The 19,923-nt window shown below is 44.1% G+C and overlaps 2 protein-coding genes across 4 annotated transcripts; one reads left to right on the top strand and one right to left on the bottom strand.

Annotated features, from left to right (window-relative positions):
- Positions 1-449: 449 nt before the first annotated feature.
- On the bottom strand, positions 450-9,947 carry cct4 (chaperonin containing TCP1, subunit 4 (delta)). The gene is made up of 13 exons (XM_030352150.1): positions 9,639-9,947; positions 9,187-9,239; positions 8,987-9,076; positions 8,239-8,347; positions 4,560-4,824; positions 3,756-3,885; positions 3,339-3,478; positions 2,791-2,887; positions 2,430-2,540; positions 1,892-2,022; positions 1,289-1,523; positions 955-1,068; positions 450-685 (listed from the first exon to the last, which is right to left on the bottom strand). The coding sequence occupies exons 1-13, from the start codon at positions 9,754-9,756 to the stop codon at positions 671-673; spliced, it is 1,608 nt and encodes a 535-aa protein (XP_030208010.1). The 5' UTR covers positions 9,757-9,947; the 3' UTR covers positions 450-670.
- Positions 9,932-19,787, top strand: pus10 (pseudouridine synthase 10). 3 transcript variants are annotated; one of them, XM_030352149.1, is made up of 18 exons: positions 9,932-10,035; positions 10,711-10,851; positions 11,183-11,524; positions 11,731-11,817; positions 12,369-12,403; positions 12,665-12,779; positions 13,846-13,907; positions 14,151-14,196; positions 14,632-14,696; positions 15,663-15,748; positions 16,048-16,173; positions 16,319-16,375; positions 16,555-16,631; positions 16,743-16,798; positions 17,022-17,139; positions 17,420-17,562; positions 18,281-18,380; positions 19,034-19,787. In XM_030352149.1, the coding sequence occupies exons 2-18, from the start codon at positions 10,726-10,728 to the stop codon at positions 19,070-19,072; spliced, it is 1,680 nt and encodes a 559-aa protein (XP_030208009.1). In that variant the 5' UTR covers positions 9,932-10,035; positions 10,711-10,725; the 3' UTR covers positions 19,073-19,787. The 3 variants fall into 3 exon arrangements, with proteins under 3 accessions (XP_030208009.1, XP_030208008.1, XP_030208007.1); XM_030352148.1 differs by having other exon boundaries at positions 10,007-10,272; positions 19,034-19,333; XM_030352147.1 differs by lacking the exon at positions 9,932-10,035 and adding an exon at positions 10,042-10,333 and having other exon boundaries at positions 19,034-19,333.
- The last annotated feature ends 136 nt before the right edge of the window (positions 19,788-19,923 follow it).

Below are 19,923 nucleotides of genomic sequence, written 5' to 3'. Positions count from 1 at the left end.
AAGTAAATAGTCATTGGGTATAACTGTTTAAAAACGAATTTCCCAAAATATTAGTCAATGATTATCCTTGTATTCCGCTTCGTATTAGGATTATCTTGTTTGACCCGAGCTTCCAGATATTTAGTTCCTTTATATTCATATTTTGTGCAAATTATTCCAGCATCTTCACAAAATACACAGGCCTACATTGTAACAAGGCAAGTCAGTCAGGTTTCAAAAGTAGAGTTCCATTTTGATTTGTGAGCTTCCGCAGTTTAGTTTATGTCATAACACTAGTTTATTTCAGTAGAACATTCAAGAAACCTGAATGAGTAGTTTATTGGCTGTACAAAAAACTTGCACGCAACATATTGAGGCAGTGAAGCGTTTTCAATTTGTTGTAGCTACTCCAAATGCTTCCACGGTCAACCTCATACGAAAGCCTCTTAATAAAAGGGTCTGCTAAAAGAGACAGTGGAATCATTTTATTACATGACCATACGTTCTTTTATACAGTTTCAGTGATCTAGTGTAGCCACATGCATGTATATAAACAACACAGAAAAGGAGTGTCAAAAAAGAACTGTTGTTTTAATTTAATTATGGAACATAACTAAAGAGGACGTGAAGACAAACAGATCTCGGTTCCTTGCGGTCCGAGCAGGCTTCAGCAAGTTCAGTAACAGTCCTCTTATCGGGTGTTCACCTGCGAGACAAGAACCACACCTCAAGGTTAGGAGACGCACCATCATACAGGACCTCACATTCACTTACGTCACCAATCAGTCAATGGGCTAATATGTTCAGTCAGTCTGTTTGTTTAAATATACAGTTTTCAAAGTTGGTTCAAATATTTGTTGAAATCCCGGCCTAACAAAACATGCATCCTGTAATGAACCTCTTAAAGCTAAACTGTAAGCTCCTGTGCTGGTGTCTTCCCCGCAGTGGTCAGCTCTGTGTCAATGCGCGTCTTACCACGTCGTCGATCTTGAGGATGCTGCGGACGGTCTCGGTGGCGAGGGTCAGGGCGCTGATGGAGACCAGCAGCGGCTGGACCACCAGCTCCTCCAGGATATTGGAGATCCCACCCTGACAGGAGAAGGGACAGCAGCGCATCAACACCGGAACACAGGGAGCTCGGCCGCCAGACGGCTCTCGCAGCTCATTCATGTGTCGGGCAAGTAACGAAACCATTCGAAAAGGATTTATTTTTCTTAAGATGACAAGACAATGTAAAGCTCCAACGCAGACCGAAAGCGAGCCACTGAAGGTAAGCTGTACCACAGGATCGGCAAGTGGAGGAACTGACCTTGCGGACGTTGATGCCGGCCGTCTTCTCCCCCTGTGCGTGTCTGTTGCGGAGCTCAGTCACCGTGGAGATTGGGTTGAGGCCGGCGTTCTCCGCCAGTGTAGAGGGGATGACCTCCAGGGCGTCGGCGTATGCGCGCACACAGTAGGCCTCCATGCCCGCCAGGGTGCGGGAGTACTCAGCCAGCCGCAGTGCCAGCTCGATCTCCGGGGCACCGCCTCCAGCGATCAGGGCTCTGGGGAACAAGTTAATGCCAACTCACTTGTAATTAACCAAAGCATATCAGAAACCATCAAGAGGCCCAACTAGACGCTGCAGGATATATTAGCATTTGCGGTGCGAGTCACAGCCTGCAACGGTTTGGGTTTGGACCGAGTCCTTGAGAAAGGTGAGCCTAAACCCTACCAGCTCGTCAATGTCACGCATTTTAATTCCCTGCAAGTCGGTGTATGATGATCAAGAATTGTTGATCGTGAGCGAAAGAATAATTTCTAGACAAAAAGGATTAATTTAGACTGCCAGAATTGGGTTAGGATTTAGAAGAGAAAAGAGGCCATCTCTTCTCGTATGTAGGGGGGGGGGGGGGGGGGGGGGGGGGCGTACCTTTTCTTGACCAGGCAGCGGATCACACACAGGGCGTCGTGGATGGAGCGCTCTGCCTCCTCGATGACCAACTTGTTGGAGCCTCGCACCACGATGCTCACTGTCTTCCCAGGGCTACTGCAGCCTGTGATCTACACCCAGAGCAACACCACCTCGTCAATACAATACACCACGTTGATACAAAACAGAGGAGCTACTCCCTCTCATGTTAATACAATATACCCAGGAGCTACCTCAGCTCATTTTATTACCATACACAGAGGTCTTAAATGATCTATCCATCTATAAATTAAAATTTATAGATAGATACTTTAATAATCTCAGAGGATAGAATATATATATATATATATATATATATATATATATATATATATATATATATATATATATATATATATATATATATATATATATATATATATATATATATATATATATATATATATATATATATAGAATTATTTTATATAGAATTTAACATTCTAAATATATATTATTTATTTTTTTCTCATTTTGTTTTTGTTTGATTGTGCAGTACCTTGACTAGCTTGCCGGAGCCATCCAGGTGCACCTCCTCAGCCAGCTCAGCGCTGCCCAGCATCTCAGGGAGGAACTGGTCAATGTGGGCGATGGGCTTGGTGCCGATGGTCTGGTGACAAGGATGTAGAAACACAACGTTGTTCTCATGCACTACCCCTCTCATTCACCAAGCACCACCAGTCATATCCATCTCACAAAGCAGCGAAAGCTCTTGAAATGCAGCAGGCTGCAGTTCACATACTGGCCAGAGTGCTTAGTAGTGAGACGGCACGTCTGATCTGCATATCGGGCACCACTTTTTGTTGACCACTTGCTACCTGCATCCTGCAGGTAGCAAACAAGCTAGCGGAAAACCTCACCTTGCAGATGAACTCGATTTCCTCCCTCTCCACCTCCTTCACCACCATGATCTTCATCTTGTTGAGGAAGTGCAGCGCCAGGTCACTCATGGCGTCTCTGTGGACCAAGGTTATGGCATCAGGGTCAGGTCTCTCGAAGTCAAGACGCCCCAGGGAAGATTAACCACCCTGAGCCTGCTACTAGCTAGAGAAGACAGACCACCCCCAAGTCTGTAGACTACCTAGAGAAGATTAACCACCCTGAGCCTGTTACTAGCTAGAGTAGACCGACCACCCCAAGTCTGTAGACTACCTAGAGAAGATAGACCAGAAGATAAAAGATAGTGTGGCCTTTTAACCCATGTTTGAATAAGTTACTCTTTATACCGTTCTAGTGCTTGTTTGAGTGTGATAGTGGTTGTCCATGTCGTTCCGAGCATATTTTCGTTGACGGAAGTTAGGTCATGCGTGTGTACCTGAGGATGGACTGTTGGTGGCGTGTGTTTGGGGGTATACGTGTGCGGGCGCGTGCGTTTGTGGTAGTATGCGTGTGTGGGCTGGGTGTATACCTGAGGATGGACTTCTGGATGAGCAGGACGTTGCAGCCAGACTTCTTGACCTGCTTCACCAGGTTGAGGATGTAGGCCCTCTCCTCCCTCAGGACCCGGTCCATCTGGGCGTAGTCAGACACCACGATCTGGTTGTCCATCTGTACACAGACACAAAGTAGGGCCAAGGCCAATTCATTAACATGCACTGACAGGAATCTGCATAGAGATTAGTGACCTGCCTGGGCCGGTCCCCACTCACTGTGCTTTGTTGAGGCCGGTCACACATAGCACGGCATTAAAATTTCAGCTCAAGGTGGTAGTAAAATATGCAATCCACAGTCCCGTATACCCTTTACATTTGTCGTTGCATTAGGAGGTAAAAACAACGTTCTGATCATTAGGTGTGGTTGTTGAGTGCGCCGCCTGGCTACTTACGTCGGTCTTGGGAGGGGAGAGGCAGAACTGGATGAGTCCGATCTTGGCCTTCTCTACACGGGTAATGCTGGTGCACACCCTCTGGGTCAGAACCAGGCCCTCCACCATCTCACAGTCATCAATGGTCCCTCTTAAAACCCAAACAGAGTAGGTTGCAATAATCAATAAAATGGCGGCTGAACACAAATTTACAAATAAATGTTTTTTTCTCAATATATGCTTTTCCATTCATGTGTTTCTTTGTGTCCGTAGAGGTAGTGGAAGGGAGGCCGCTACATCCATTCAGACTAAAGGAAAGTCTCTGTATCCCATTTCAGTAGCCACACATCCCGTAGAGTCAGATGAGCGGTAGTAAGACGGGAAGTCGACATGCAAAACAAATCTTGTCCATTTTAATCTATCATAAATATATTTGTAGACTTAAAAAGGGAGTGCTGCCACAATGAAAAATGTCATTGTTTATGATTCCTAACCCTAACATTACATTACCATCATTATTATCGTCATTACCCAAGAGGGCCTGCAGGAAATTTCAGGGCCGTTTGATTTGAAACATTCATTAAAAAAAAATAAAATAAGCTTAGGGTCTACAGGTTAAAAATCACGTAAAGTTTCTGTATACAAGAACAGACTAACAAGGGTTTGTCACAAAGAAATGGTAGCCCTAAAATAATTATTCCTTCTTGTATACGTAATGACAATATGCCACAATTAACCAATTTAAAATAAAAATGTACAAAAAGTTTGTGCCTCTGTGTGTATTAAGAGAATGCAGCACAAAAAGAAAGCATGAATCCAAGTTACCCGAGCTTCTTCACCACGAGGATGTCGTGCAGGTCCACGCTGGTGGCGGTGGCGGGGTCGATCACCCTCATGACGGCGTCCACGCTCATGGGCGCCAGCAGGCTGGAGTACTGCGACACCACCTTGGAGCACAGAGAGGTGGTGGCGCTGTTGAGCAGCGTCTCGCGGTCGCTCAGCAGCACCGGGGAGCTCATGTCAGTCAGGATCACGACCCCGCGGTCCACCGCCTTCTGGAAGGACTCCGAGATGATGGTGGGGTGGATGCCTGCACACACATTCAGATATTTAACATGCTTAATCCCTCACTTTGTTACTGTCCAAGTGGCACCAGTGAGAGTCAGAGAATGACTTTCGTTTGACGTCATCCTAACAAATCCACACCCAAGGTCACATCCCTTTTTTCTGCACTTTGTTGCGGAATTGGCATGCCTTTTGTCACGTTCCATTCATGTATACATTCATATGAAAAGATAACCTTACTTAAATCGGGTAAAATACATTTTAACTAAATTGTAGAATGTTTTTATTGCATAAGTGGTATTTTTAATCGCCAGTGCCTCCAGTTTTTCCCCCATATGCACCTAGCAGCGGCGGTACGCCGCTGCTAGGTGCAATATGACTGCCGCTGCTGAATTTCTTTTTTTTAACTAGAGAAGAGCTTCATATTAACGGAGGAACTTCCGCAGATTCTGAGTTTGCGGTTCAATAGATCAGTGAAACATCGTTGCGACACAATTGAGTGTAGTAACCCAGAGAACCAGCTACAATATTGTTTTCATCCAAACGAGCCGTCTTTGGCGAACGGTGAACTGCTTGGCTTCTACGAGCAGTCGGCTTTCATCCGCGAGCTTAGGGACCGTCTGAAAAGTGCAAAACTGAAAACGACCACAATGGTAAAATTTCAATAGCGTCGCCATTATTGACTCTAGAGCCCCAAAACTTGCCTTAGCCCACCCTATCGTTTCGTCCTCAAATCTAATATTCTACCGTTTTCTTTACACATGAGGATGGATGCTGTGTACACTAATGAACAGGCTCAAATGGGCTAGTGAAATCGAGCGCAACCTTTCTTCAGCAATCTCTAACCTCGGATTGGTGGGTGGGCGTCTCCTGTTACTCGGCAGCTCGCAGCTCGAGCGCACCTAACATAGTTTCTGCTGTTTTGTCTGTCAAAGAGGCTAACTATTCTTTATCAGAAAATCCACGATTTCCAGCTGTGTTATAACATGACCTGGTAATAATAATAATATAATTTTAAAACCTTGACATAATCTGTCAGATGTCTATTAAATGACAATTGACCACAAGACGATTCTATATATGCCTCTTCTTGAATTGCTTCATGTTTTAGTCGGCAGAGCCTTGTAATGCTGCGTAGCATGATAAGAATGATTAGGTGCAAGGAGCAGAAAAATATCAAATATATGTTGATATGGGTGCTAATTTTCTGTTGAAAAAAAATGCTGGCATTAGTTTATCAGCTGAGGGCGTATTCATTGCCATAACAACGCGAGCTAATCAACAAGTACAACATGTTCTAATACTATGAGACTCAGGCAAACGCCCTCAGCTGATTAAAAGTGTCAGGGGGGTCGTGAGCGGCAGAGGGGACTTAGTGTCTTATGTATTTATTTATTTTAAATAAACATAAGACCAAGAAGTTTTACAAGAATTTTGATCTTAAAGTCATGACAGAGGGACTTTGTGTCTTTATTCATGCTTGAAAGATGAACATATATTATTTTTTTTGAAAGGGAATAAGCTGATGAAGCTGACAAGTGACCAATGTTTACTTTTTAAAAATATTATAATTAAATGCAAACCCATGTGAATTTGCTCTTGTTTCTCTGTTTTGAGATTCACACAGACTTAGCAGTCTTGTTTAAATGTTACAAATTGAGTTAATAAACTGAAGTTGGAAATATTTTTAAGTTGTTATGTTATCTCCGTTAATTTTATTAATCTAAATAAATAAATATTAGCAGGTTCTCAATAGTAGGCTATTTCAATTCAGGGAGGGCGTGATAAAATGTCTGCCTCCTAGGGGGGGAATGAAAGAAAAATGATTGAGAACCACTGGTCTAGAACATGTTGTACTTGTTGATTAGCTCACGTTGTTATGGCAATGAAAACGCCCTCCGGGCTCTTTATGGTCTTACTGCAACCTTATGTTTTGAAAAATATATCTCTACTTATTTCTAAGAAATTTATTTTTAGCAAAAATGTCAACATACATTTTTTTAGCAACATTTTCAGTAGCGTCGCCATTATTGACTCTAGAGCCCCAAAACTTGTTCAATAGAGGCATGGCCTATTTATGCTCCTACTACAACCTTTGTGATGGGGAGAGGGGAGGGAGTGGGAAGATGCATTGGTTTGAGGCACAGACCTTTTCGATTGCTGTAGTATTTGGGTTATGGGATTTTAATGTATAGGGTGGTTGTTGATATAAATATTTTTTGTTAAATAAATGTAAATAATGTTTTGAAAGATTATACTTGTAATATGTTCAATCTCTCCTTATTTCCCCTGCTCATTAATGTGCACAAATGTACTGTATGTATGTTGCCAGTAGACACATAGAAACCTCCCGGCAGGGTGCGCTTTGCGAGCACACAAAGAAAATATAACATTTCCCCTCCGCTGCTGCAACTCCATCCTAGGGGAAACACTGGCCTCAACAACTATTTGCTCACAAACCAACTCTTTGGACATCACCTCTTCTTACACCAAATATCTACCTACTAATAATCGACTGGTAATTAAGAAATATGCTTTTTTTTTTTCATTCCATATGATGATCCAGACGCTATAATATACCCATCTACATTTATGCATCAAGGGTACGGCAGAAAATGCTTCTCAAATATATACTATTCCATTTATACATGTGCCTTTGTGTCATTAGAGGTAGTGGAAGGGAGGCCACTACATCCATTCAGACTAAAGAACAGTCTCTGTATCCCATTTCAGTAGCCAAACATCCCGGTGAGTCAGATGAGCGGTAGTAATACGGGAAGCCGACATAAACAAAACTTGTCTGTTTTATTAGATCATAGGTATGTGTGAAGACTTTGGTCCTGCATCGATTAACAATTTCAATGTAAAGAGAAATGTTAATGATCCTCCACCTCATTATGTAAATGAGTAAATGGGGTGGAGGTTAAATGTAAATGTAAATGGACTGCATTTATATAGCGCTTTTCTAACCATTGGCCACTCAAAGCGCTTTACAATATTGCCTCACATTCACCATTCACGCACACATTCACGCACCGACGGCGGAGTCAACCATGCAAGGCGAGAGCCAGCTCGTCGGGAGCTAACAGTCAGGGTTAGGTGCCTTGCTCAAGGACACCTCGACACTCAGCTAGGAGGAGCCGGGGATCGAACCAACAACCTTCAGGTTACCAGCCAACCCGCTCTACCTCCTGAGCTACTGCCGCCCAGGTTGAAGTATTTGTAGAACTTCTCTTGACATCCCGACAGTAAATCATAAATCAATTGCTTGAGATCTGTGTGCACACTTTCGGAATGATCATTTAGCATGCCCGGATTCTTCCACAAGGCTAGACAGACCTAAAGCTATTGAGCTAGTCATGTGATTTGCAGAGTGGCTTTCGAGGGAGGCTCGATAGGAGGGGTGAGATTTTTTTGCAGCGGTTGTGAGTGTTGGTACCTTTCTGCAGCAGCCTGGAGCAGGAGTCCAGCAGAGCTCCTGCGATCACCACCACCGAAGTGGTGCCGTCTCCAGCCTCTACGTCCTGCGCCTTGGAAAGCTCCACCAGCTGGAACACACGTCATTATTAAACGATTCATCGAGGTAGAGTTCAGATACAAAGCACAAAATGGATAGACTTGGCTGAACTTTACAATATTAGAGGGATTGGGCTTAATAGTATATGCATCCGAGATTAACCCAATTTAGAATTGACATGACATAATGCCACCAGGTGCGAGTCTGATTAGCCATTACAAGCAGTTTTGAAAATCAGCCTCTTCTAACATCACAAGTGGGCGTGTCCAACTAGATGTATGACGGATAGATGAGCAGAGATTGCTTCAGTCCACTGGCTAGGCTGGTAGACTGATCTATCCAGCACACATCTAGGTGGACACACCCACTTGTGATATCAGAAGGGGCAGATTTACAAGACGGCTTGTAACGCTAATCACACACGCACCTGGTGGTATACTATGTCACCCTGAACTTCGACTGCCATTAAGATGCTTAAGTAACGTGGCAGTAAAAAAGCCCCGATATCCATTTTGTTACCATAGTGACTACTAAGTCAGTGGGGTCCATTTTCAAAACATTGTCCCTTCAAAGCTTTGCAGGCTTGCCTCAACTGAATCTAGAGTTTAATTATTGTAATCTAGAGTGTTTACAAACCCCTCTATGGTTTGGCCCATTTTGGGGAACATACCATCTTGGCTGCAGGGTGCAACACCTGCATCTTCTTCAGGATGGTGGCTCCATCGTTAGTGATGGTGACATCACCCTTCTCGTCCTGGATCTGAAACGCAACCCTCTTAGTTAACTTCCCCTTGTAGACAGTCTTGCAAAGATGCTTCATCTGGTGGCTGGCTATAGGACGAGATCTTAGCGTTAAACTATTATACTGACCATCTTGTCCATCCCTTTTGGGCCCAGGCTGGTCCTGATGGCATCAGCGACAGCTGTAAAAAAATAAAATAAGTGGATAGCTTAATCATCCCGAGTCTCCCAAATGCAGCGTCATTGAGCATCCTTTTATGGTCATCGTAGTGGTCAGACCACCACAGGTCTTAATTATTGAATGACACTACCGCCTACTGTCAATTGATTGAGACACAGTGATGGGATACAAGTTTGTATTTTAAAAAACGTTTAAAAAAAACCGTAAAGAGACCATAAAGTGCTACATCACTAAACAGGGCGAGTCTGTAGTGGATCTGGGGCGAGTCATGTGCATCTTGCATCGTCACAGCATCACTTGATGAGCATGGACTGTTACTGTTAGCATGGACTAGTGGCCTCGTATTAAACAGTCAAGCGGACGCCGTAAAGACATTTTAAATAATAAAAAGTGACTGTACCTTTTGCTGCAGAAATGTTGCTGTAACGGATTTGGGCCGGCTTGTCGCGATCCACGTACGCCCCTCCTTTGTGTTTGCCTCCACTTAGGGCTCTGGGAGCCATCATTGCTTCGGGCATCGTGAGTGATATTTGTCTAGAATTGATAACTAAACCCTATAGTTTGGGTCAAATGCTACCAGAAGTGAAGATATTCCTTCCCTGCTTCGGATGATGTTGGATTATTTTTTAATTCCGGGCCCGATCGGAAGGTTCCAGATCTATCAGCCGCGACTCACCGGGTGAAAGGACCTGCCTGTTTATGGCGCTCGGCAATGACGCGTTTTAGTAGTCTAGAAATGTGCCATGCGGCTGACATGTGCAAATTGATTGAAATTTCAAACCCGGTGCATAGAGACAGTAGGAAATAATTTCTGATTTTATGTTACTTCGATTTTTACGTGGCATATATACAGTTTAATACTAAGCAACCTATATGGATAAAGTTAGAAAGAAACGATTGTTTGACATGTAGCGTTAATGGTGCTTTAGTTCATATCTTGGCTTATTGAATATTTTTAGGAACGAAAAAACTAGTGTCTTCATACCGGTTTAGATAGGGATGATAGTGTAGATTTGCCTTGTACAATACATCTGGTAGGTGTATCACCACAAGGTTACATCGATACACATCACTTCCGATCGGTTTGTTTTAAAAGTAAATACGATGTTTATTTATATATAGTCGAGATAACGTGCTGTTCAGAGCTAATCTTTTGGTAAAATATTTAGGTCATATATTATAGGATTTTAAGAAATGTCGGTGATGCCTGTTGTAGGACTATGCTCGTGTATTTTTATATATGAGGGACATTTCACTGTCTGTATTTCTGATTTCATTGGAGTTGAAATAAAATATATAATATAATTGGATATTCTTGTACAGTATTGCCAACCAAAACATGGACAAACTGCTGGACGTAGGAGCTACAGAAAAATGACCCCTTGTGTAATGATCACAGGATGTTATGTGTACTGTATCTGGGTTCAATCAAATTGAAATTGAACTGAATGGATCTCCTTAATGTTCTCCAGAGCTCAGTTGAGAAGATGCTCCCCCTGAAGGAGAAGGACAAGCCTGTAGTCCAGAAGCTGCTCTCTTCCGGCTGCTGTGCTCGCTGTGTGCTAAGGTTCTGCTGCGTGCTGGTGCAGTCGCTCTACAGACAGCCCGTCCAGGTGGGTCACTGTGCAGCACAGAACCATCATGGCTCAAACTAATGACTATCCCTAATGCTAGGTCATATACCTCACCGCTATTGTGGGAAGCTACTGGATCTTAAAAATAGTGGTCTATGTATGTTAAGGGGGCCACCTGCTGATGACGCTAAGCGATTACTTTTTAAAGGGTAATACTTTGTTAATCCGGTGAGAGAACTGCAGCACATGTTCAATAGCCAACCTGAATCAGTCCAGAAGCAGCATAGCAGACGAAGCTGACAGCATAGCTACATGGCAGAGCTCTGCTAAGTTGTGATCTGTGTCTCTCTTTGTCCACTCTTACATCTAGGACACCTTGAAGCAACTCCAGGACTTTGTCAGCGATTTGGACAGCAAAACACCAAATGAGTCCACAGCAGTACCAGAACCACATCCAGCATCAGGGGACAAATCCCATGATGCAACAGAAGCCAAGCAGGGCGAGGACGAGAGCGAGGAGGGGACCAGGACAGCAACGGAACAATCCGACGACCCGCCGAAGAAACGCATGAAGTTGGACGATGGCTTGAAAGGCTCAGAGGCTTCTGCTGGTTCCGGAGATGCTGAGGCCCCGCCGGCACCAGCACTGAGCCACTGTGTGGTCTGCCTGGGGGTCCTACAGGAGTACTGCAGCAGAGATCACGCCAGGAAGGTGCGGTCCAATCACAACTTCTCGCCTATTGAGTCACATGACGTATATATAGTCTCCCAAGACAGATGAGGGGCTTGCGCAATCTCTCTTTGATGCTCAAACCTTCACGTCTTTTCTAAATGTAGTCGCTTTTTGAGTAACTGGATACAGAAATCCAGAACTGGATCCAATGTACTTAGGTTTGATTGGTTGGTGTCTGTGTACAGGTGGCCGAGGCAGTGAAGACGGAGGACTACCACTTTGAAACCATCTTGTTGTCGGTGTCCCTTCCCGCCCAGCTCTGTGTCCGAGAGGTCAGTGGTCAAAGGGAAACTTTAAGTTGCTGTTGGTAAGATTTGAGATTTGTCAAGAGAGAGCAGAAGGCAGTGAGATTGAGACCATCCGAACTAATGCACCCCCACTATTAAGATGACGCTGTACATGTGTGATTGACAGACAACATGGATTCCTTGAACCAATCAGGGAGAGATGCCACAGTCAGAAATAAACGGGGGGGCAGTATATCATGTAAATAGTCTCATAAAGGCAATTTAACTAAGATAATCAGCGCATTTAACACACTAATAGTGGATAGATGGATGTGGCATTTCTAACAAATTACACTTAGAAAAGAGCTCTTATATCTAGCAGCATCAAGCCCATTTCAGCCTTTTTTGTGAGCCTATTTTTAGTTCTAAAAATTCCTGCGTTTAAACTGATCCGATTGTTGTACATACACAATCATGGGTCATTTGTTATTCAAGAAACCTTCACCCATTAAAAAAATCAATCGTGTTTATATATGTATATACAGTAGCTTCCAGGCCATTAATGTGGAGGTTCTTTCTCTCTGTGTGTTACTCAGCATTCCTGTTGGCTCCACGTGAAGAAGGAGATGAGGTCAGTTTTGGTACAACAGGGTATCCGTTGGGATGTTCCCCCAGTAGTTTTGTTGACTTTTGCCAAATTTCTCTGACCTTTTTTTTCATATGCAAATATTTATACATTTGTATAGCCTTCAGCATTATTTTTGTGTTGTTTACATTGACTTGCATCAGTTCCATTCTCTTTCTTCTATTACTTTGACCTGGGCAACTGTAACCCCCGGGATCAATACAGGGATCAGAATCTGATGATGGTTCTGCCCTTTCTATCCGCTAGGGAGAAGGTCATGACCCGGGTGAAAGACGACATCGTCCCGCTGAAGGAGGCCTTCAAATGGTCCGTGCAGGGCCTCATCGCCACGGAGCTGGGGGGTGTGTCCGTGGTCACCAGGGTAACGCTACACAACTCTCAATCGCTACATGTAGCTCAACTGTCGATATGATTACATCTATCTTTGCATCTACATTTCTACTCTTAGGGTGCACTCACACTAGGCCATCTGGCCGTTTTCACACCTAACCGTGCTCAAATGTCCCCATTGTTCTCTGGCCTGCACTCACACTAGGCCATCTGGCCGTGGCTGTTGGCCGTCGCAACTGTGGCCTGGCCACGGTAGGCTCTTGTACATACCTCATCACGTCGAAAGTAACCCGTCATCACCAAGCGTCCGCTGCATGGACCATAATAAAGTCTGCCGCAGTCAGAGTTCTAACAACAATGGACAACAACACAGAGAACACAGTTCGCACTTTTCTGAGTCTGTTGCTTATTTGGATATATGTTTACAGTTTAATGGGAAAGAAGGCTCGTCGCCTTTATTATGTCCGTGGTCGTCGCATGGACTATACGTCATCCAGCTCAGGTTGCGTAGCCGTGCGTGTGCGCGTGTCGGCTCATTAGCATCTGTACCGTGGCGGCCCGTACCGTAGCAGCACACCTCTCCCAAGTGGCCAAATTGGCCTGGCCTGGCCAGACTGGCCACACTCACACTGGCAGATTTGAGCACGGTTAGGTGTGAAAACGGCCACGGCCAGATGGCCTAGTGTGAGTGCACCCTCACTGTGGGTGTAGAGTCATTTTTTGTTTGTAGTTTTATCCTTTTCATCTTTTTATTTATTGAACTATCCTATATTGTCTGCTGTAACATCTGAATTCATCATTTGGATGTATCTTTTCTTTTATACCCTAAAATGTATTCCCAATTCCATGTGGGAGCAAAATGGTCTGCTCAGAAGGTAGAACAGGGCGTCTCGGGGCTTGAGGGTTGCTAGTTCAATCCCTTGCTTGCTAATTGTCCCAGAGCACGAACCCTGACTCCTTGCTTTTCTTGTTGAGCTGGTTGTTGCCTGGGATGGTTGGTCAATACTGAGGTGCTTACGGCGTGGACAGAAGTGGACACTGTTAAAAACAAATGCGAATCCATCTATAATGTTGTGTCGTCTGTGGTTATCTTTCAGAGTGCTTTCGAGGTCGGCATGGAGTTCAAACACAGCCCAACTGACAGCGACTGCCATTTCCTGTGAGTCCTGATCCCTGAAAGAAAGTTATCTCGGGGATGAACCTTGTTCTCTACAACTGTTCGATTTTGTGTCGATTTTGTGGCATTATGTTTGTTCAGTAATGAATTAAAAGGGTTTGCAGACACATGTACAGTGGTCTTGACTGCGGAGTGTCTTTTTTAATGCTTTTGGTGAGTATGGTTTTCCGTTCCCCAAATTTGAAGATAATGATCTGATGGATATTTCCCTTTTGTTCTCTCCAGTGCAACAACGTGCCCTGATTGCTTCAGACCCACCAAAAACAAAGACGTAAGCTTACTCCTGAATCCCAACTCTCTTGTATAGATAGAATTCACTGAATTTCATGACTTTCATTTTAAAGTTGAAGCAATGCATGAGCGTTCATGTCAACATGTTGTGTTTATTTAAGCCAAATTATTATAATATCTTTTTTTAACTATGGTTGTGGAATTGTAGTGCATCCATTTATTATAATTATGAGTGTTAACAGACTTTCCTGAAGCTGTGATCTGCATTGGGTTCTTATCAGCCCTGAATAACCAGACCAGCTCATATCACTGTGTGTGTGTGTGTGTGTGTGTGTGTGTGTGTGTGTGTGTGTGTGTGTGTGTGTGTGTGTGTGTGTGTGTGTGTGTGTGTGTGTGTGTGTGTGTGTGTGTGTGTGTGTGTGTGTGTGTGTGTGTAATGATATCCCTGTGTGTGTGTGTTGATCATCTTGTCTAGTCTGTGTTCACCAGGGCGGCGGTGATCAAAGCTCTGGAGAAGATCCCCGACAGCAAGTTCCTCATGTAAGCCTTATTAAAAAAATAAAAAATTGATATATTTATATTGAGCAACTCTTTTCTATCGGTTCATGGTCACTTCATGTTCAGCTGTACTACTGGTATGTATCTACTGGTCCCCAGTGTTCAGATGGTTTTCTATTGGTCCCCTCGTGGTTCAGCTGTATATCTATTGGTCCCCAGTGTTCAGATTAGGGGTGGGAATCTCTTGGCACATCACGATTCGATTTGATTCTGATTATGAGGTCAACGATTTGATTCTGAAGCGATTATCGATGCAACAATTTTTTTTATGTACATTTCCATGCGTGAATATATATATACATCTGGGTTTGCTACTCAGAGTTTGCTAATCACTTCCTACTTTTGTGATGATCATTAAAGACATCAACAGATGAATTAACTTATCTAATATTTCATAAGACAGAAAGCTTTTGTCACAAATATAACTTTCTATGAGCAATGCAATAATCAATGCAGCTTGCATTATAACACAATATGGAAGGATGCAAAAAATAGGTTTCAGTTTTTTCTTTCTTTCTTTTCTATGTCATTAAAGGAAAAAACTGCTCTTAAATTAGAAGGAGTTCTTGTGTCTGGCTGTGAGTTTGCGCGCATGCTATGCGTAGGCTGAATCGCAATCGTGTCAAGACCAATCAGATTGGCCAATACACACTGAAGATAAATTCAATAATTTTAAAATTACAAAAATTATCCCTCTCTGGCGAACAGAATGTTGCAGCAGGCAAAAAAAAATTCTGACTATTAATTTATCAGCATCGAGACAGAATCGTTCTGGCGAGAATCGCGATGCATCGAAGAATCGATTATTTTTCCCACCCTTAGTTCAGATTGTCTTCTATTGGTCCCCTCGTGGTTCAGGTGTATATCTATTGGTCCCCAGTGTTCAGATGTTTTTTTATTGGTCCACAATGTTGAGATTGTTTCCTATTGTCCTCCTCATGGTTTCAGACACTACCCAACTCCCCCCGGCCGGCCAACCAGCATCTGTACCTCGCAGGCCATCCAGTGTCTGCACACGTCTATCTACGTGGCCGGTACGATCCTACAAAACTCTCCACGTCCAAACAGCTGATCTACTACATGACGCAACAATGTTAAAAAGATGTATCTCCACTGATGAGAGAGAGAGAGAGGGAGAGGGAGGGAGTGAGAGAGAGAGAGAGAGAGAGAGAGAGAGAGAGAGAGAGAGAGAGAGAGAGAGAGAGAGAGAGAGAGAGAGAGAGAGAGAGAGAGAGAGAGAGAGAGAGAGAGAGAGAGAGAGAGAGAGAGAGAGAGAGAGAGAGAGAGAGAGACTCACCTCCTTCTTCGCCTGCTCCTCCCGCACGACGTCCAGGGCGGTACAACAAGTACTCCCGCAGCCTGTCCCAGACCCCCTGGATTATCGACGGACGCCGCATGATGGAGTCGTCTGTGGAGGAGTTGATCGCTGAGCCCCTGGCCAGCTCCTTTCGGTCCAAAGGTCAGCCCCGCCGAACCCTCACAGCACTTATAAGCCGCTGGAGCTAAAAGCATATTTTGCTTACTGAAATAAATGTAAATGTTGTTACGGTTACTGTCTGTGAAGACGTCTGGTTATTAAGTGTATAAACTTCTTCTGTTTCCAGGATTCAATTTTTCCTCTTCCGGGAGAGAGGACGTGGATGTTCGGACACTTGGAAAAGGTAAAACTATGAAGAGTTCATTGTGTGTGTGTGTGTGTGTGTGTGTGTGTGTGTGTGTGTGTGTGTGTGTGTGTGTGTGTGTGTGTGTGTGTGTGTGTGTGTGTGTGTGTGTGTGTGTGTGTGTGTGTGTGTGTGTGTGTGTGGGGTATGGTACTGTGATGATGTCATATCCTTTGCAGGACGTCCATTTGCCATGGAGATGCTGAATCCTCACCGCTACAGATTTACCAAGATGGAGATGAAGAAGATACAGGAGGTAGAGAGAGAGAGACACACACACACACACACACACACACACACACACACACACACACACACACACACACACACACACACTAATTTAAACCTTGCCCCTGTAACCCTCCAGACCATCAACACGTCTTCTGACAAGATTGCCGTCAGGGATCTGCAGATCGTCACCAGGTGCGGAGTGATGTTACACCCCCTTCACCTCTGCATGTCCCTATTCACACACCTGGCGACCCAGAGATCCTAAATACAGAGACACCCGGCGACCCATAGACCCAGACCCCCAACCTCAAATATAGAACCGAGAGAACCACAGTTCTTCAACAATTGAGATATGTATCTAGACTCTTAAGACCCTGGTCTGGGCAAGACCTGACGGTGGACTGTGTTTTCCCAGGGAGTGCATGGGCCACATGAAGGAGGGCGAGGAGGAGAAGACCAAGTCCTACACCGCGCTGGTCTGGACTCAGAAGCCCATCGAGAAGGACGACATCATCTTCCTGGATGACATCAAGGTGAGCATCAACACCACACAATCTCGGTTTCCATAGAATCCCAACTCCTGTTCACATGGAAAGCTTGAAGCCCTATTATGGCAGATGTTGATTGGGTTAAAACCATGTAAGAGGTATACGTGGAAAAGAAATCAACACACAACAAATGTCCAACGGGTCAAAAACCTCTGTGTTACACTTTTATCTCAGGTAATGGATTTGGTGTTTTGAAAGGAGACAGTTGTTCAGACCTTAGTGAGGAGTTAGTCGTGGGCATTGACCTCTGACCTCTGACCTCCAGGAGCTGACCCTGGACCAGAAGACCCCTCTGAGGGTCCTGCACAGGCGTGCCCTGGCGGTCCGGCAGCGCGTCATCCACAGCATGAACGCCAGCTTCCGCGACCCGCACCACTTCTACCTGCGCCTCAAGACCCAGGCCGGCACGTATCCTCCCAGCCCCAGGGGGCTGCAGGCGGGGGCCAGCGGGGTTCATTAGCTGGGGGGGCACTGGGACTTCCTGGGTTAATGTGTCAATTTGGCTGCAGGGACATTGGACTATTTAGTTTTTTTAGCCTCAACTTTTTATCCAAAGCAAATAGGTGTACTTTTCTATTTTTGGTCTTCATTTTATTGATGAGACACATAATGTTTATCATATTTGACAAATGCTGTCATATTATTTCTTCAGTTTTTGTTTTAAAGGTGTAACTCATCTAAATCTTAAGTACCTCTTGGAACCTGCTCCCATATCCCCTGGTACGCTATTCCCGATAGGGAATCACTCGCGTAGGGGACACTTTTATCCCAAGGGACTTGAGTGTTAATAGACTTGTGTCATTAAAGAGCAGGTAGAGGTTAGGGGCATCTTGATCTCAGCTCTAGCAGATCTGCTTTGTTATAGCAGAACTTCTGGGGTGGAGACGGCACAGAGCTATGTCTTTATTATTTATCCTCTTGGGATAATAATGAATGTCAAACCACTACATACCTTTTTTGGTTAGTCCATTGTGGGAGCTATGTTATATCATATGCACATGTTGTGAGGGCAGATCTGGATGAGAGGGTGAAACCTTCCTCCACCGGAGAACGTGGCTTCTTTGTGTTCGTTGTGAGTCAGAGGGTTTCACAGAGGATGGTGCATGGCCTTAACACAGAGGACCAGCTACATCAAGGAGTTTGTGCACGGAGACTTCGGCCGCACCAAGCCTAACCTGTGTCAGCTGCTGAAGATGGACACAGACATTCTGGAGTTGGATGTGGAGGTAGGAAATTGTGGCACTAGTTATTTTCAAAAGGGAAATCCAGGGAAAAGTACCGGATCAATGACACGAATAGTCCAACTTGGCCTGGATTTCAGCGGGGACTTTCCGAGACTTGATGTTGAGAATGTGATATTCTTTTTTTCTTTTCAGAAAACGCGTTTAAAGCAGTACACTTAATTTAAGAAAATAGCGGACCACGAGTTTCCCTTTAAGTTTGTACTTAATTAAGTTTAATAATTTGAAACTTTAGTTATTATAGGAAGATGTTCAGAGCTTTTAATCTCTTTTCCTTGTCAATAGTAGTATAATTTATTATTTAACCTATTCTTATGTTTACATTGTTGAGGACTCCTGCAATGCTAGCTCCTCATCGCTATTCATGGCTGATGCTCGCTGCCTGAGTTTTGTACTTTTGGATGGCTAGATCTGAGCTGTTATAGTTTGGTTAGTTCTTGCTCTGCTATATCTTGGAGCGTTAGGGGTGAAAGATAGTCTTCACCATAGGTTCAAGAGGTTCTCAATGTCTCTCTGGTGAAACTCAAACAAGCCTCAGACATGTGCCTATTTAAAGATCAAACTCCTTGTTTCATTGAGGAATTAAATGTGAAGGATTTGGTTTTGATAAAGAAAAAAAAAAAATATTGTTTCCTCAGTCTGTGGATGTGGACTGGCCCCCCACCATACCAGAGTGACCAGCCCATCCCATGGCCCAGATGATGGCCTGGTCTCCCGCAATGATGAACCCTTCACCACCGCTTCCGGTTCAATCTATTTAACATCACATTCAGATCCTATAATCAAACGAGAGAGCGCTCGATATAACCAAGGCCTCTGATTGGCTCGGAGTAAGTGCCTGCTGATGTCACAACGCACAAACCTGGGCCAATCAAAACCACCCTAGAGGACACTGTCCTGGGTTTCAGTGTACGGTTCCTCTTGTGGATGCCGATAACTTAAACATCGCTTCAAAGTACATCTAGGTGTGTGTAAAAGATGACATATGGACATAGATTATGTGGCCTGATTATTTTGTAAGATAGGAGAGAAATTAAATTTGGCGGTTGAGTTAAATAACATGACCATCGGTCGTGAGCAACATATACAGGGTTTAAGGTTAGTTGGGATTATTCCGTTTGTTTGAAATGAGTGGCTCAAGTAGATGCCAGGACTTTGGTTGTTACATTTGAGTTTTAGTAATTTTACATTTGTACATTAAGTACAACATGTTCGCTTCTTTAGGGAACAAACGTTTCACTGGGGCCACACTGCCAAGTCAGCTGCAACAGAGTTTAGCACTCGTTTTTCATACTTTCTTTGTTGTCTTTCCTCTAGTTTAAGTCTGCTGTCGGTCAGTATGCCAGTGTGGTCAGTATGGTGCATGCATATCAATAAACAACTAGACTCTGATGCGTGTGAAACGAGTCAAATGATTCCAATGCTTAACAATGTCATAAGAACTGGACTACAAAACCAAGCATGCCCTGAGTCCGTCCGAATGCAACGTACTATGTGGACCGGAGTGTGGAAGGTTGCATGCTTGCCA

The sequence above is a fragment of the Gadus morhua genome, chromosome 3 (assembly GCF_902167405.1).
Source record: "Gadus morhua chromosome 3, gadMor3.0, whole genome shotgun sequence".
Classification (NCBI taxonomy): domain Eukaryota; kingdom Metazoa; phylum Chordata; class Actinopteri; order Gadiformes; family Gadidae; genus Gadus; species Gadus morhua.
This window is presented reverse-complemented; position numbering and strand designations above follow the sequence as displayed.

Excerpts from the sequence above, each read along its gene's own strand:
- pus10 (XM_030352149.1), top strand. The coding sequence starts at position 10,726 with ATGCTCCCCCTGAAGGAGAAGGACAAGCCTGTAGTCCAGAAGCTGCTC. Across the intron at positions 16,632-16,742 it reads AGATGAAGAAGATACAGGAG|ACCATCAACACGTCTTCTGA; the intron begins GTAGAGAGAGAG and ends GTAACCCTCCAG. Across the intron at positions 17,140-17,419 it reads TCTTCCTGGATGACATCAAG|GAGCTGACCCTGGACCAGAA; the intron begins GTGAGCATCAAC and ends TCTGACCTCCAG.
- cct4 (XM_030352150.1), bottom strand. The coding sequence starts at position 9,756 with ATGCCCGAAGCAATGATGGCTCCCAGAGCCCTAAGTGGAGGCAAACAC. Across the intron at positions 4,825-8,238 it reads CTCCAGGCTGCTGCAGAAAG|GCATCCACCCCACCATCATC; the intron begins GTACCAACACTC and ends ATGTGTGTGCAG. Across the intron at positions 3,479-3,755 it reads TCTCCCCTCCCAAGACCGAC|ATGGACAACCAGATCGTGGT; the intron begins GTAAGTAGCCAG and ends GTCTGTGTACAG.